The sequence below is a fragment of the Triplophysa rosa genome, linkage group LG20 (genome assembly GCF_024868665.1).
Source record: "Triplophysa rosa linkage group LG20, Trosa_1v2, whole genome shotgun sequence".
Taxonomy (NCBI): Eukaryota; Metazoa; Chordata; class Actinopteri; order Cypriniformes; family Nemacheilidae; genus Triplophysa; species Triplophysa rosa.
Window position 1 is genome coordinate 14,370,650 of NC_079909.1, and position 19,006 is coordinate 14,389,655.

Sequence of the window (19,006 nt, forward strand, 5' to 3'; positions counted from 1 at the left end):
CGTAGACCCATACGGTATCTTTGTCTGCTGTGATTTTGTGTGCAGACTCTCTGGAATTCTATGGAATAGATGAACACCAACATAACTGAGAGTATATTCTTAGTGAAACAATCTGGGAATGCAAAGAATTTGGAAATGACAGGGGAGCTTTCTGGTGAGCTCTGCAAGGTGCGAGGGGATTCTGTAAGCGTACAAATGTGTGTGCGCACGTCTGTCGAGCTTCCTTATTTGGCCCCTGTCTGACTGCTCCGTGAGTAACCCAAGTCTTCCTACAGGACGTCCTCGCTTATTTCTGTCTCACAGGACAGCTTGCTGTGATTGACAATCCATCTTTAATGGAGATAAATGTGACTGCTGAGCTATCCCCTCCCCAACCATCTGCAGTGGACTTAAGGAGGATACGAAATGAAAGTGTGTGTGTGTGTGGTGCAGGGATTTCATCTACCTTCAGTCACACTTTCCCTGTGACCTCCGTCGACCAATCCGTCTGCACAAAATGATCCGTGTCTGTCTGTTTCTTAGAAGCCTTTTCAAAGTCCTGTAATTCAGAAAGCATCTGTCCGTGTGGCTCTGCTCAGAATAGGGAGGAAATTGTGTTACAGGCAAAGCATTTCTTTTATTTGATGTTTCAACACATGGATGTTTGTGATTGTCAGAATCTATCTTCCTCTCAAAAATAATAATTTGGCCATTGCCCATTTTTCAAATTATGGACAACAAGCAAAGGAGCTCAGAGTGAACCATTATCACATGTCTGGTTTTTTCTCTGTCATTATGGTTAAGGCCTATAATGTGGCTGAGCCAGCGTTTCTGTTGTGGCCTCCTGCCCTCTTTGTCCTTTTAGCTAAACAGACATATATACACTGCTGTCCAAGCATCTAGAAACACAAAGACAAGTTTTTTTAAATGATGCTTGACTTCACCAATGTAGCATTTAATCGATCATTTATTTGATTGAGAAAAAAAGCAATGCTGTACACATTACAGTTTGAAATCCATTGTACTTTATATTATGTATTTTTATATATTTAAATATTCCATTTACCTGTGATCACAAAGCTCCATTTTCACCCGTCATCACTCCAGACTACTAAAAAGAAACACTGCATTATATAATCTTCAAGAAACCATTGTATTGTGCAAATTTCAGTTTTGGAGAAAGCTTTCTTTTTATTAGCACAGTTGAAAATGGTTGTGCTGCTTAATGAAGTGTGGAAATCTTAATACAGTGTCTTTTAACAGCTGCTGAAGTCACTTTACTCTTGCGAGTCAAATTTTGGCTTTAAACCGGGCCAAACACATTTACAGTTTCCAGAAAATCGTCAGTCCGTTGTTTCTTTGAGAAATACAGGCTACTTCATGCTCTACTGTGAACATTTAAATTTAAAGGAAAAGATCACCCATGAATGATAATTGTGTCTTCATTAAGTTACCCTTAAATTGTCCCAAATCAGTGTTCATTTCTTTGTTTTGATGAACATAGAGAAAGATATTTGGCCACCATTGACTACCATAGTAGGAAAAATTGCTTTATACTGTAAATGTCTTTGTTCTGTTGAAAACAAAAGAAGATATTTTGAAGAATGTAGGAAAGCAAGCAGTTCTGGGGCACTTTTGACTACCATTGTAATTTATGCAACTATGGTAGTCAATGAGCAAGAATGGTTTGGTTACAAGCATTCTTTCAAATATCTTTCTCTGTGTTCATCAGAATTTTTATTTTTGGGTGAACTGTTCCTTTAACTACAGTACATATTAAATATTAATTATTTGCTAATAAGTATTAATATCTTTCAAAACATTAACTTTTACAAACGAACATACCCATACCCAGTACAGTAGCATATCAATACTATTCTTAAATCTCTAAGTCTTGTTAGATTCATCTCAGTTCTTTTTTCTCTAGTTGTGTTTATTGACTGCAACATGTGGGGACCATAGACTGAACTCAAATGTAAGGCATGCAAGTAACACAAATGCGTACATATGCTACACACACTCACCCTCATATGCACATTCCAGCTGTTGCGTCTGTTCCAGAAAGCTCTTTTCCCAGGTGCCACACACATTTCCCTGTAATCTCTCTTCACACACACTTTACCGGTGTTCTTAATTTGCGGCGGTGGCGCCTGCTGGGCGGATTCGGGCCACGGATCGCTTCTGAAGACATCACCAACAACTGTTTGGAAAGGACACGGTCACAGTGGGATGCGTCTTCTAATTTCTGATGAGAAGTTTGCACGTGCACATCAGAATTTCACGCAAATTACTGTAGGCCATTCAGACTTCTGAAAGTCTCGTGAAGCCACAGGCCTGGATTTATGAATCAAAGGCATGCGTTTAAATATCCAGACGCATGAGGCCCACTCTTAACATATTTCATGCAAGTATACATGTTTGTACCGTACCAGCGGCATAAGGGACTAAAGAAAGTTACTTAACACAGAAAACAACAGTGTGTAGAAAAAAAATCACACCTTTATTAAACATTTCTTGTAAGACATTTAGCATACCATAGTATATTGGCGCTGTCCTTCTAAAACCTCATATGTCCAAATTCCTTGTTTTTCTGGAAATAGAAAAAAAAATCACAATGATCACATACTGTGTTTTCAAAGTTGACAAGCACCTTTTAATACTTTTTATTGGTTAGGTATTTGCAAAACCCTGTGACAAACAAAGCGTGACTAATAATAATGGTTTAAGGTAAAAATAAAAAAATCACAAAATATGGAGATATGGTTTCAGAAGGACAGCAGCGATATGTAGTGAAACTATGGTAATACTTTACAAACGATAACCTGCTAAAAAAACACAGTAATTATACTTTTACTTTAATAAAGCAAGCCACAGTTCATATTCCTAAAGCATTGGTTCTCAAACTGTGGGCCGTGGCCCCAAGATAGGTCCAGGGGGGCACAGATTTTGTGGCATTTTATGAAATATAGCAATATATCAAATTTTATGCAATCAAACATCAAAAGAATAAGACCATCAACCAAAATAATTGATGTTCCAGAATTGTATAACTGAATATATTTTTTGATTCATTAAAATTCTTCGTTAAAGATTATAAGTATTTATTTGGGGGGCCGCAAAGTGATGCACCCTACACAAAGGGGGCCTTACAACAAAAAAGTTTGAGAAGCACTGTCCTAAAGGATGCAAATCATGAAGATGACCGATCAAACTTTCCTAGAGTACTTCTTATATTTAATTAATACAAAAGTTTTTTTTTGTGATGGACAGCACTACTTTTTATTCAATATTTGTTAGTCTTTGAGTTCTAGGTCATGTCTGATATTCATAACCCATGCCCTCTGAAGGTTTTATGCTCTGTACATTCAGTAGTTGGCATGCCATTTTGAATAGACTGCGCTTTCATTCACTCACTGCCCCGTTTTTAGTTTCGTGTCAAACTAAATATGGCTTCTACTCTGAATACGGTCTAAGGTCTACACTAGCATATGGCACTACTTAACCTATGTCTAACTCAACCACCTTTTTGCATTGCCGGTTACTGTGACTGATGGAGCTGAAAGAGTTCGGGTTGACATTGAGAGTCTTAAGACCTTGAGAACATCATTGATACTGTCCTTTATTCCCTGGACCACAGACTGGTCCCTCACTAACAGGCCGGGCAGACACGTTCCTCGTATGTTAATTGCATCAGACAAGACGTCGTACATAGGGAAATAAATTTGTAATTTATGCCCGAGTGGTAGGGTGAGCCGAATGCCAGTTGTCTAATTGCTTTCACACAGTCCTGATTGAATTAGCTGGTCAGGCTTGAACCTTAATTGAATTCTGAGGCCCACTGATGCCTCACCTTCTCTTTCTCCAAATCTCTCACACTCTCTGAAAAAGATGTCGATGGCTAAACTTTTTATCACCTTCAGTGTAAAGATCCTTAGGCCTCACACATATTTTCTCTCATATGTATTTGTTAAATCTGTGGGATCACTTCATATTGCTTTTTGCTACTGCACATTTTCAACGGTGTCCGTGTCACCTTCAGTTGTGAACTGACATGTCTTTGAAAAACTGGCCACGTCTGTCACTGTAAATTGCTATCAGCCCTTGAAGCCCCTTTACGTCTGTAGTACTTTGCCTCTGATTGGCTGGGATGTAGGATGGCATTATATTTGCTTATATGTGGGGTACATAAACATAAAGTGGGCATAATAAGGATACAGGCATAGGTTTGGGTCAAATATACACTGCATAAAAATGTTGCTACCTAAAATGTTTAATTACAATCAAATTAGCTTTACAAGTCATTTAAACATACAATTTTACATTTTTAGCAGAAGCTTTTATCCAATCAAATTAGAGAGCATTTAGCATTTTGTCAAAGAGCTAATAATATTTTTTATTTACAAAGCCATGGTTAAACTCAAATTCTGCTTTCTTAATTTTTTCTAAAATGTTTACATCACTTCAACTCAACCAAAGAATAAAGAACTAAAGAATTACTAGCATCAACTCATGAAAATAAGTTAAGCAATTTCAACTTATGTTTAAAAAATAGAAGTTTTATAATTTTTGTCAAACAACTCATCACTGTACGAAATACATTAATTTCCCTGTTTATTGACCTGTAAAGCCAATTTGATTGTGCTTTAAATTTTATGGCAGCAAAAAAGTTCACATGTACAGTATTATCACAGACCCATTCCTCCAAATGTCACATAATGTTTGGATTTTTTTTTTTTCTAAAACACATTTTTATTTATTTTTCTTAACACTACTGTTGGTCATTTACAATATATTTTGAGGTTTAAGAGCACAAATCACAAACATCTCCTGCCCTCGGTCACAATAGGACTTCCCCCATCTAAACAGAAAACTCCCTCAGCGTCATTTCCCTGCTTTCGGCAGATTTTTCTGCTGCGCTGACAAAACCAAGCATCCCTCGATTCTTAGTTTTTCTTTTTTTTCTTTCCATGGATTTCTTTCACATGCACATGCACCCTCACCCACATACACCTCTGTCCCTTCTCTTAATGTAGCTTTCATTAAATGCACTACTTTCAATCCAGCTTTTGAGGGGCTGAATGGACGGGCAGTGGAAAAAAAGGGGAGGGGACTTTGTCACTACTACAGTCACCCAGAAACAAAGAGGCCTTTTTGTTCTGGTCGGGACTAGAGGACATGTGAGTGTGTGTATGGTTCAGGGTATACAAATGTTCACGGCACGTCCGTGTGTGCGTTAGTTAACAGGACATGTGTTCATGTCATAGGATGACAAAAAAACAAAATACATTTCCTTTAAATATCTGAATTGTTTCTCCGAGATTAGATAAAGAGCATATTTAAATATTAGCTTTATGCAGTTTCTTGTATTTTTCTCCGGAGAAATCGATCATAGTAAACACACCTGTCTTCTGTAGAACTTCAGAGGAGATGTCATCAGTCTGAAATTGTTCTCGGATTAGTTTAAACATCAAAGTCTGCAATCAAAAACCAGAGGTTTTATTATAAATAATTAATAATAAAATAAAATAATACAATAGATATAATATTAATATATATGCCCTTCAAAGTCTATAAAAATAAAATGAAAAAAAATAAGGCTATGGTATTTACATAAACTTTCTTTGTGTCTATTTGTCTCCTAAAGATTGTAGCACACCCATCTAAGAAAATGTTCCTACTTACAGTAAATGAAACATAACTAAATGTTCTCAAGGCATCAGCAGGGTCTGTAGCGAGATTTTCCTGCACTGCTGCCATTATGTGCATTACTCCTGAAGCGGGCGCAGCTGGAGAAGCCATGTTTGCCGGCACACATACACACATTCCCGCCCTGCCACCGGGCAGACCCTCCGCGCATGCAGCCATCTGGGTCTCCGGCTCTTTCTTTAGCACCGGTGTAAATCAGCCTGGATGAAATGCTCTGGTAATCTTTGAAATCACCAGCAAATTACCTGCAATAAAACACGACTAGCATTCTGGCACATGAGCGCACCCTCGCAACGGGATTTCACACACTCGGCCCACTAAGCTTCCCGTTCAGCCTTTCCTCGGTCTGCACGTGCTATAAAAGGCAATAAACACAAGCGAGTGCGGGTCTGAAAGAACGGCAAAAGGTTTGAGTTCATTTCTTCTCACCGCAGTAATTGGATCGCAACAGCAAAGTTCTTGTTCGAAGGCCTTGAACGGGTTTCAGCTAATCTGGAGCAAATTGACTCGAGTTTAAAATTAGATCTGATGCTGGTGGAAAGACAGGCACATCTGGTCAAAAACACATGTTATGTTTGAGATGCTTGTCCCTATCATGGGAAACTGGTATGAGGGTGTTACCATCAAGTCTCTTAGCTTAAATTACATGACTGTCTTGGTCAACCAGATTCACCAGAGGTGATTCAGTTTTATCTGTCAAATTTGCTGGATCTGATTCTGGTGTAAACTGGATTTTACAGTGAGGGGGGTACTGTATTTTGACTTCCTGCATACCCTGCTAAACAACAAATACATCCAATTTGCAAAAATAGCTCCAAGATGTCTCAGAGTCTTATATGTTGTTTGCCATGCAAACAGGTTTCAAATTTTCACCGACAACAAAGAGGCAGTATTTTTTGCATGCCGAGCTTGCAGGAGAAACTTTGTGATCAAACGACACAACAGTTTGTAATCTGGATGCAAGCTGTATCAAAGGCCTGATGTGTTCTTTAATCAGGGTTTCTCTCGTCCCTGGGGCTACAGCTGACACTGCTTTTCTCTTCATCCTTAAATTGCATTCCTCCACACTGGGTCGGTCTGCTTCAACGACCATGTTTAACACAGTCCCCACGTTTTGAGCGGGGATCTGTTCTAGCTGACGTTAGTTCCATTGGTTGGATGGAACCATCTGGAAGCAAGTAGGGAGACATGCAAGGTCATGCCCAGACGCCAAGTGGCGGGGGGGAGGGGGGGGTTGGGGGAACTCGGTACCTTCCTTCCCCTTCATTCGTCAGTGTGGCGTAGACTAACCCACTGTAGGATGCTGACGGAGTTTTTAGAGGGAGGCCCGGCCCTCTACATTTATTTCTTCTATAGTCAGTTTAGCAGTAGTTCGAATTTATATTCTAAAGCAGGAGTTATAACAACTCTTTGTATAATCGGTATGCAACAAAACAATAGTTGTGTAGTAATAGCCAACATCCGATTACTTAGAATAACTGTTTGTAAATGTCTAACATCTTATTTTGCCCTTTTGATTGACAGAACAAAATAAGCAACATTACAGTAAGTTTTAAAAAATAAATATGTTTTGTTGTCTTAAAATTTTGAGTATAATCAAATTGGCTTTACAAGTTATTATAACTTGAGCTGCTGTAATTTATAAAAATCGAAATTAAACTTATTTTGATATAAAAACTGACCTATATTCAAACTCAAAGCCACTTTGATTGTCGTTAAATTAAAGCGATAGTTCACACAAAAAAATGAAAATTCTGTTATGAATTATTCATCCTCAAGTTGTTCCAAACCTGTATAAATTTCTTTGTTCTGTTATTATTGTATATTTCTGGGGCACCATTGACTACCATAGTAGAAAACATTATTGTATATATTTTTGTTTTTAAACACAAAAGAAGATATTTTGAAGAATTTAGGAAAGCAAACAGTTCTAAGGCAACTTTGACTACCATTTTTTGACTACCCCTGGAAATCTCAGCTAACATTCTTCTAAATGTATTTCTTTGTGTTCAAAAGAACAAAGACATTTATACAGGTTTGGAACTACTTCAGGGTAATTCATGACAATATTTGGGTGGAGTATCCCTTTAAGGCAGCAACATTTTTTACAGTATTTTATAGGAAACACTTGATAAAATGTTACATTTTTAAAGAATTCTTAAAAATTAAAAGTAGTTTAAATTTTGTTTTAAAGAATTTTGTAAACATTTTAATGAAAAAATATATGTACTGTAACATTAAAATGACATATTAAAACGTGTTACAAATGCGTGAAATAAGTAAAAACTATTTGCCAAAGGGGTACAAAAATAAAATTATAAATGTATTTTTTAAAGAATTTAGAAATCATTTTAATGAGAAGATGTTACATTCAAATGACATTAAGTCCTGTTAAAATGCTTGAAATAGGTGAAAATTATTTGCCAAAGGGGTGCAAAAGCATAACCCTTACCAACTTATTAGATTTCTCTCAAAGTAAAAATTACTATCATTTTCATGTTCAGGTATTCTTACTTGAAAACCAGGCAAAAATACTGATTAATAAAATATTTTTGTGCTGTGAATAATCAATACTGACTAATAAAAGTTATCATCTATGCTTTCCGACATGAATCACAAAAAATATTCTATAGCAGTGTTGGCCAATACATCTCTTGTTTCTGCTTATTTTAAGCCTTGTCTCACGACAATCTCCACCCTGGCTCCCTTCTTCTCTTTTCTCACCTCCCTGCATTGAGGTCCATTCTGTTTTCCATTCTCTTCCACTGCTGCTTTTGATTACCATTCTTTCATTGTTAAGCAATCGGAGTTTCATCCTAAATCCTCAAGCTTTGCAGTGGCTCCTGTCTCGGGGACTCCGGTGACACTTTCTCAAATGCACGAGCCTCATATTTCACGTTACGCAAGGCTAGTTTTCCCATAAATCATTTGAAAAGAAAAACATGTCAAAGCTAATATTAAACCAAGGTGCTCTGTCGCGTTCACACAGCAGTCCATTTCTAACCGTTTATTATAGTCTCGTCCACATGGGACTTTCAGTCGTGCTTTTATGCTGGGACATACAGAAAGCTGTGCGTGCGTGCTAAAATCAAGAGGGCCGTCAGATTGCTGGTGGAGACTTACGGGAACTTCCACAGACGGATTTGGAAAAGACTGAGTTTGCTTAAACCCTTTAGAGGGAGAAAGTGCACAAGTGTTTTTAAAATACGAATTAAAGCGCGGATGTGTTGAGTGCAGTGAGGGAATGTAAAAATGAGCATGTGCGTGTCATTGCGTGGGCGTCTAAAGTGTTACTGGATGCAGAGCCGGGCCTGCGGTTCACAGAGGTGTTGAAATGGGATCGAGAGAGGGCCCGAGCGAGCAGGTGAGAGGAAATAGGGAATAGCACCCTTTCTGTCTGAAACGTTTCACTGAAACAACAGCTCTCATTTAATGACCACTGGGCACTTGTTAACCTTTGCCTACTGTGATTGAGCTGAAAGAAAATGATCTCACCACCTCAGCGGATGTGCAGTCTGACGCGTTTGCACGCGCTTAAGTGCGAGCCCCGACTGGAGTCGCCTTCTCCAAATAAACCCACCGACAGACATTTTCCTTGGCCCTCCCGCTGCACAAATCCCTGCCGTGATTGCCAGCTAAGACTATGGAGGCCAAAGCGCCTGTGCCTTATTGCTTTTAGCTCCTCTAAAATGGTTCCGATATTGAAGGTGTGTTCAAACCATTTGGCGTGGAAGCGAGGTCACCCATAAGGAATGGGGTGATGTTTTTTTTTATAGCTTGGCCTGCTGAAATGACCTCTCCCTCCCTTTCTCTCCAGATGTGGGTGGATGTGCTCTTACGTCTTTTTCGTTTGCTCCCAGGGCTGGGATAGTGCAGTGGGACGTATTCGATAGCAATGTGCTGTTCATACTAGCCAAGTGCTTGTCACGTTTCCCACCGGTTGGGAAGTGCTTTGTTTGTTTGGCATGGAGACGTGCAACATGAACACTGGCCAGATCCGAAAGCCCTTCAGGGAATTCCAGCATGTGCGCATGAAAATCTATTCCTGCTCACTGGTAGACCACACCTAATAATAAAGCTAACCTGGAATCAAAGCTGACCATTTTTTATTACTTTAAAGGTGCTGTGTGAAATTTTTGAGAGGATCTATTGATAGAAATGCAGTATAATATGCATAACTATGTCTTCAGAGGTGTATAAAGACCTTACATAATGAAGCATTATGTTTTTATTACCCTATAATGAGCTATTTCTATTACCTTACATGGAATTCGCCATGTTGTTTCTACATTAGCCCTAAACGGACAAACTGCTCTACAGAGCGCATTTCGTAAATACGTTGTCTCCTTCAGCAAAGCAGCGAAAACGTGACGACATCTTAGTGCTGTTTAAGGCTCTGGAGTGAGCCTGATTGGAGCGAGCCATTGGCTGCTATTCGCAACCCCACCACTAGATGACACTACATTTCATGCACTGGACCTTTAATTCATTTTTAGGGTCTTGTGATTATTTTATCAAGGCATATTATTTAAAACAATGTTTCTAGCCTTTAGGCAATTGTTTTAGATAACATTTGGCTGTTTTGGCATAAGTAGTGCATGTCATTGTTCTGCTCCACATTATTTTGAATATTCAGTTTTAAATGAGAAATATGCCACATTATAAAAGAAAAACAGGTTGCAAATTCCAGTTCACATTCACTTTAAAGACGTTCCCTAAACAGATGTCTGCAAGTAAAAGAAAATGCTGAAAAAAGAGGCTGTTGTTGTGTGTGTGTTACCTGGAGAGCTCTCGCACACCAGCTGTACTGGCCAAAGCAAAAAAAGACAGCATTTGACATTGAGTCTTCACATGTGCAATGAATTCTGGGAGGGATTCCAGCACCAACAGAGATAGAGGGTGTCCCAGGTGAACAGAATGAGATTTCACCTAAAGGAAGAATTAAAGGATGAGTTACAGTCATCCATACTAGTGAAAGCTATACAATGAATGAACACAGTTAGGTATTTAAAAGGAAGTGCTCCAAGCTCAATTATTTAATGCAAATTTATAAATGTATAATGTAAAAACTGTATCTAAGATATACACTCCCTTACATATGACTATATTTCAGCATTCTTCTCGCAAGTCTTTTTATTTTTGCTTTCTCTTGTTTTTCCTATGTATTCTACAACTGATGACATCAATGAGTAGATCACAGGAAGTGGAGCGCTCTCAAAATGTCACACAAGAGCACATGATTTGAATTATTCACCTCATACTGTATACTGAGCGATATGTTTACTGTGGAATACTGAAGCTCTTTACATGTGTGAAATGCTCTTACATGTGTTTCAGCTCCAGTGGCCCATTATTTCTTTGGCGTCTTATAGCCCGTGGCAATCATGCAATATTGAAGAGTTGACTGCCTTCCCTTCAGCTCTTCTCATTGCTCTCTCTCTTTTTCAGCATGCCCCTCTGGTTTTTTCAAGACGGCTCAAGGTGATGAGAAATGCCTGCAGTGTCCAATCAACAGCCGCACCACCAACGATGGAGCGACCAATTGCGTCTGCAGAAACGGATATTACCGCACAGATTCAGACCCCTTGGAGATGCCCTGCACAAGTATGTACTTTTGCCTCTAAGCTTTATCTACATGCAAACATTACTTTAAGTCATTCTTTATAATACAGCAAAGCAAGCTACAGTTTTAAAGAACAGTCCAAGTATAGTAAGCAACAATGCAAGCTCCTTAATGTACTGTATCTAACCACAGACTCATCCTAAAAACAAAATTTTTATTGTCATCAACTGTACAATCTAGTCATCAGCAGCAATTTTTCTTTCACATCGACTCCAGACCAGGCAAAGTAAAACAGTGCCGTGGTTCTATTATTGAAACAGATGAGACCACAACGACTAAAGCGTGAGAGGCAAACAGCTCCTTATGCTATTGTGAGTGGCACGTTTTTGTCCCTCGCTCAAGGAGACGGAGAAGCGAACAGGGGCGAGGCGGGGGCCTAGAAAAGGGAGAAAGAAAGCAAGGAGCGAAACAGAAAGATCATTCGAGCTTTTGACAAAAGCCATTTGCAAAAGCCCGGCCCTGGGAGCAGAGCAGCTGTTGTGAATAAGAGCAGCATCAAGTCGCAGAGTTGAAGCTCAGTGGGCCTTGGCTTGATTAAAAAGATCAAACAGCGGTCGGTAACGGCAGCCATTACTGCCCACTAACCTGGGAATGAGATGTTTAGAAACACTTTTGCATGCGACAGAGAAGTTTTAACAGCTGTGACTTCCAGACGTGGATGCCTTTTAATGGGCTCATAGTTAAGAAAGCTGTAAATGTATAATCAATTGGAGCCTTTGTTTTTTGGATGCTTTTTTATAAGGGCAAGGGTGCTGGGTTGTTTTTAGGAGAGCACCCAATGTAATTGGGAGCACATGCCGGTGGAAGATAAACACTGGGCATTGTTAGCTTTAGTCGGGCTGTCAGACAGAGGGTGGTCTCTGAGATACTCTTTGTGTGGTGGGCTCTCGCTCTCCTTCAAACATACTTTTTGTGAGCCAACGCAAGTGATATTTACAAACACAAAAACAACCTCCCCTCCTGTATCTCCTAACATGCTGAATAATCTGTTTCCCCATACCCAAATGAGCCTGTGATTTGTGCGATGTTATCGCGATTCCAACTGGCGTTATGAGAATACACAATAGTGACATTTCAGACCCTTGTAGTTAAACTGTATCATTCAATCCAGCCTTCCAAAATCAAACCATGAATGAGGAAGTCCGCTAATTCGTACATCTATGCTTGTTTTACAGCCGTGTCGTCGGCCCCTCAGAACGTCATCTCCAGCGTAAACGAGACATCGCTGATGTTGGAGTGGAATTCTCCACGGGAGAGCGGCGGCCGCGACGACGTGGTCTACAACATCATCTGCAAGAGCTGCGGAGGTGGCAGGGGAGGCTGCACACGTTGCGGGGACAACGTGCAGTTCAACCCGCGGCAGCTGGGGCTCACAGAGTCCCGGGTCTTTATAAGCGACCTGCTGGCCCACACGCAGTACACGTTCGAGATCCAGGCCGTCAACGGAGTATCGGACCAGAGCCCTTATTCACCACAGTATGCGTCGGTTAACATAACTACTAATCAGGCTGGTAAGTTTACACCTTCAGAAAAGAAATTTCTAACTTGTTATAGTGTTGTTTCATGGATGGGCAAACATGAAGTTGCCATTTTTTACATTACATTACTACTAAGGCTAAGAATCTTTTGGTATTTAAAAGGGTCATATGATGATATTATCGTTTGTTTTAGATGTAATGCAATGTGTATACACGTTTTAAGGTTAAAAAACGCTGTATTTTTCACATACCGTGCATGTTTGTATCTCCTCTTTGCCCCGCCTCTCTTTTTTTTACAAAGCTCATCGTTCTGAAAAGCGAGGTGTGCTATGATTGGCCAGTTAAGCATTCGCTTTTAGATAGAATGCATCTTTTGTTCCGACACTTTAATTTTTGCAATTTTATGTGTCTAATACATGCATGGGCAACTTATAACACACCAAAGACACAGAAAAACATGTTTTCGCACCATATGACCCCTTTAATGAATCAATTTCATTTTGATTCTAAAGCCCATTGCACATTGAGTCCGAAATTTGCGTCCGAAATTTCCGCACGTTAAAAAATAAATACGACCTCACGTTGTGTCAATCACATTTACACACTGCCTCCGATATTTTCGTCCGTCGTAAAAAATTCGGACCGGGTTCGATTTTCTGCGTTTTTCGCATCCGTCAAGCATTTTGAGTGGCCTTTTTTAACAATTCAGAGACACCGTACAAACGAGAGCCAAATACGAAAAAACGCATATGAAAATTTTGGACTGTATGTGCAAAGACATTAAGAGTTACGATCTGATTCCAAAACAATTCGTGATGCATCTCAATTTTAGAGGGCTGGTGGCCAAATTCTGTTTAAAAATCTCACGTGAAAGTCATTTTGATATATTATAGTTGAAACAATATTACATACATTTTTATAGCTCAATTTTATAGCTATTAACTAGTTTGATCCACTATACATCCATTCTTGATGTTTTTGTTCATGCACAGTTTGATGTAATACTGTACATGAAATACAAATCTCGGCTCACAATGCAACTTGCTTTGTTACCTCTACATTAAACCTTGATTACACTCTCTGGCACAAACCACAGGACCATTTCACCATGAGATTAGACCTAATTCTTAGAAACTCAACGTGATGCACGTTTAATCGAACCCAAACCATAGTGGGACAGATTATCCGGAGCCTAGGATCTCTCTAGCCAATGATGACTTTTAATGAAAAACAGCTTCTTGCTACTGATTAGACAAACGTTTTCCTCTCTTGAAGCAACGGCCATGGCTGGAAGACAGACTACAATCAGGCGCGGTCATTGCAAAAGACGGCGGAGGCTTTTTTCCCTCCGCTCATGCCATTGTGGTTTAGATTACCGTGTTCCAATTATTTCAAAGGGGCTACAGCATTGATTTGTTCTCTAAGTGTCCGTATGAAATGTGCTGTTGATCGTGCCAGATCGGTGCTTAGAGCTCTAAGGGGCTCATACTGAGACAGCTATTATTTTATGTTCCTTATCCCTGCTGGCAATAGGCAGAACATCAGACCCATCCCCGGTTTAGCCTAGTAAAGCTCCTCGTTCAAACAGTTGACAGTATTTTAATTGGTTATGACACGTTGCTAACTTCAAAATTCAAGTCTTTTCCAATATTTGCAGCTCTCAAAGGGGACTTTGAGCAGTCTGGTGTGCAAAAAATGAGCTGGACGAGATGTACCTTTGAATTCTAAGAGTGTTTATATCATCAGGACAACCGATGAGACCGCTGGCTCAAAGCGTGCTGGGAGAGCGGGTTGAGTAGAGGTGTTTTATAAAGTAGCCTGCAGAGACAGCATTCAACCATCACACGGAGCACACAGAGAGGCACTTAAGCACAAACAGATGTATATAGCCATATACAATATTAATACACAGACCTCTGGAACACTTGATTCTGACTGGTCAGTCGCTGCATAAGGTAAAATGTATATTTGGCCGTTTGCTGTGGCAACACACCAGTGGTATTTTGAGGTCTCTCGTGCATGGTCTCGTTTTTCGCAGTTGCTTCCAGGACTTCAGGTTTGGGGAGACGAAAAATAACAAAGAACATAATACAGAGAAATCAAGCATAGCGTCAGTTCTGGCAGGTCACGTGAGTCTAGCTTGCATCAGCCGATCACTTCAGGTGCAGCTAATCAACGTTAACCAATAGTCATACAACACACACTAGACTGCGTCCTATTTAAGTTGCCTTTCTTTGCTCCTTATCTGCTGCTTAATCGTGCCGCACTCAAAACCCACCTCCATCCCCATCTCCTCCATATCTGCCTTTATCTGTCGGATCATTTTAATTGAATCCTATAACGCATCGAACGAACATGTATTGTTGCGCTCCCGCTCTGTCCATGCAAGGCTGCATGGACAGGTGGAGAGTTTGCCCAGAACAGTTTCACTCCGCCAACCTTAAATATTGCTATTGTTTAAATATTTGACGACAGTGGTCCTGACAGAAATACATTTTAGGTAAATATGTTAGCAAACTATTTCAGAAATTAGAAATGATCTCTTATATGTTTATAACACAAAAGCACATACACACAAGAGACTCAAACTATTCACTCCCTCCTAATTTAAAATTCATGCAGCCAACTGTGAAAATCAAATTAGCAAAGAAATGTGTGTATACAAGTTGAAAAACACACATGCCCAGCAGGTCTCAGAAGAGAAGGGCGGAGTCATACTCAATCTCATAAACTGACAGGGAGATCCAGTAAAGACTTCAACTTTTTTACATTCAGTCTCTCAACAGTTACACTAAGTGCACTTGAGACATTTAGGGGACTTGTTAACGTTTGTGAAACTGCCATGGGAGCTGCTTGATGAGGCTTTTCATGTTTCTAAGAACAAGAAATGACCGATCGAATAAAAACAGACCTAGTCAGCTGAACAGCATCTTTGAAACGAAAGCCAACTTCTTTCTCCAAAACTTTATGGGTGAACTTCCCCCCTGGAGAAACGCTGGAAATTCGCATATTTATACTCAAACCTTACATTTATGTTACATTATTGGTCATAAAAGCAGTCTTGTTGTATACTGTCACTGACATAAAGCATGTCATCACAAATGTAGTATTTAGTATTTGCACTTAAATTCGTCAGATTTGTACTAACCCCAATATGTAAATGTGGCCATCCATATGTCAGTACGAAAATTGGTTTAGGATAACAACACATCACTTACATGACAGTGTATCAATAAGTGGGCTGGTTGGACTGGAAAAGATTCTGATTTTCCATTATATGGCTCCTTTAATACTTTCTACATTATAAATAAGTTTTGCGTTTATGTACATTTGTACAGAAAATTGCATATGTTTTCACTCCACGCTACCCTGTTGTAACCCACCCTCCCTCCATTGCGGGGTTCTCGCCCCTGCTCTGCATGTCACTTTGGATTAGCAGCCTTCGGACCTCCATCAGAGGGAGCTGTGAAAGTACTCACACCAGCTCCCTGTTAGCGGGCCGGGTCCCCTGGGACAGGGCACCAGGACTGAGAGGCCTGGGTCACTCTTCCAGGCCTTTAATTTCGTCTGGATTGGAGGGCTTTGGGGTTACATAAACATCTTGTCACCCCTCATTAGCAAAGGCGTCTTCGAGCTTTCCCCTGCATGGTTTGCGCTCGCAGAGTACGAGCACGCTCACGGTTGTCCGTATCCAAGTTCAAGCACTAATTAGACACATTTTCAAGCCTGGTTGCTGAGAAGGGGAGATATGTTCTGCAAAAGAAACAAACAAATAAGAAGATTTGAAGCGACTGCCGTGAAAGTATTTTTCTCATGCGAGAAGTATGGAGCGCCCCTTGTTTTGTCATTTTTATTTTACGCTCTCAACCAAGCGCAGAGCATCTCTTACAATTCTCTACATTGTTTTTAGGATCTGTATCATGATCTCACATACAACGCAGTTGAAACTCGACTCAAGAAGCAACAGAAAAGTGCAAAACAGTTTAAGTCTGCTGGATGGTCTTCAAAGCGCAAGTTATACTTATGCGCGATACATCATGGGCTTAAACTGTCCTTTTGCACACTTATTAAGGGATGAACAATTCGTAAACACTGCTATTATGGGGAGAGTGTTATGATCTTGGCCTTGAGGAGCTTATTTCCCGATTCCGATGAATTATGACCAGACTGCCCACTAAATATCAGGTTGGTGTTGTTCTTTGCGTTGACCCAGAATGCTGTGTAAATCTGCAAAAACTTGCTTTGGTTTCTTTTTGGGACAATTTTTGGTGGAGAGGAATTTTTGACATGATTTCATTATCTAGGTATAAGCTTTAGAATTGTAGGGCATTTTAACCTCACTCAAGTTTCAAACGATGTTGAATATGTGATATGTGCATTTCTGAAATGGATACTGTAAAAATACCCCTAGAAAAACAAGGTAAGCCTAAAAAACGATTGAAAATGTAATGTAGCTGATCCTCTAAGATTTACGTTTAAGTGATGGATACAAGAAATAATGTTTGAAAAATTCTAAATGTGCAGTGGCCCTCAAAAATCTTTGGACACAATTTTTACCAGTCAATGAATGACTTTGCATTACATAACAGAATGTCAAACCAATTTCAACCAGTTTTAACCAACTGCTTTAAATAGAGGGTCAATTAAACACGGGTGAAATGAAACCTCAAGAGAAACCAGGTTTAGTTGATCAACAAAAAATACATGTAGAACAAAATGGCTGAAATTATATTAAAGAAAAATGCACTAAAAATATGTGAAAAATACAAGAGTGTTAAAATGCACTATAGCATAATTCAAAAGTCCTTCTTTTAAATGTTTTGCTTGTGATGTTTGTGCAATATTTGTTAAAAATAAATGCCAATTGGTTTGATATTTGATGATTTAATGCAATGACATTTATACAGTTCCTAAGTGGCCCTCAGGGGTCCAACTCTTTGAAACCGATTGTACATTAAAATATGTTGGAAGCAGAGTTTGTAATAGTCAAAGATTGACAACAGCAGCAGTGCCTCAAGTCAGCCAGCCTCCCTCAGCAGTCTAAACAGAAGAGTTCCATTCAGTGCCTCTATTAGTTTAGCGATTTGTCCCAATCATGGCACACCAGCAAGATTAACAAAGCTGTATTGAAGAAAGCCACAATGTTTTATTGAGGCAATTATTACAGAGGCCAGATAAAATGAAGGCCTTCAACTTTGAGCAACTATGGTAATAGTGCGTACAGCAGGCAGATGTAGACACAAAGACAGCTTTTACCTTTCCTTTCTGCTCGGCTCTTATCGCTTGTCGCCCGCAGCTCTCAAACAACAGGGCAAGCAAGGTTAATCAGTCATCAAGTAAACCAAAACTGACTCCGGGCCCTTCACTTTACTGACATACACACACACTTGAGACCGGCATTTATCAGGGCAAGTATAGAATACATCCGCCCGGCTGTTCCTCCCTCTGAAAGTTTTATTAGAGCAGTGCGAGATCGTCCGCAGTGTGCGATTTGCCTAAAGTGGGAAGCACTAGTTAAGTGACACTCAAGGGGTTGTTCAGCGTCGCTCTTCCCATGACACCAACAGAGACACGTCAGTCTGCTGTACTTTACACATATTGCTGTTCTTCCCAGAGCGGCGAAAGATTAACATCAGCTACTCTGTCCAAAAGCCCCGTGTGGTAGTGCAGGGACTATCAACTATTTCTCTGACACAGAGACCCCCCACAGATCCTCAGTCAACACAGAGAAGTATAAAAATATACCACTGCATTATGTCTTCCAATAATAATATTAACAAACACCAAAGCTAAACTAGTGTTGACCTAGTTTCTCAGTGAACTCTCTACATTCTTTGTCAGGCTCTGAATTCATTATGCCACTGTATCTTGACAGAAAACGATTCATTTATTAAATGACGCTCTATAGAATCAAATACATGAACCAAAATGTTATGTTAAAGGAGTTTCTTTATAAACAAACTGTATAACCAAAGATATGAAACACATACCATCATGATCGTGGTGGTGCATGGACAGAGGACCCAGGTGCAGACAGCGGGTTAGGGGTTAACAAGACGTTTAATCATAACAGATAAAAAAACCAAAAACCAACGAGGGGGTAACACAACAAAACAGGGGAAAATAATAGCATGACAAGACAGGACTAAGACTAACTACACTTAAGCAAGACTAAAATTAACTTTTGACATGAACTACAAATAACTAGACTAGACTAGAC

General features: G+C 39.7%; 1 protein-coding gene across 1 annotated transcript in view; it reads left to right on the forward strand.

Annotated features, from left to right (window-relative positions):
• ephb2b (eph receptor B2b) overlaps positions 1-19,006 on the forward strand; it is a 132,504-nt gene that overhangs the window by 76,655 nt on the left and 36,843 nt on the right. Inside the window, exons 4-5 of the mRNA XM_057361897.1 lie at positions 11,134-11,289; positions 12,484-12,819. Coding sequence (XP_057217880.1) covers positions 11,134-11,289; positions 12,484-12,819 — 492 coding nt within the window. The remainder of the gene's footprint in view (positions 1-11,133; positions 11,290-12,483; positions 12,820-19,006) is intronic.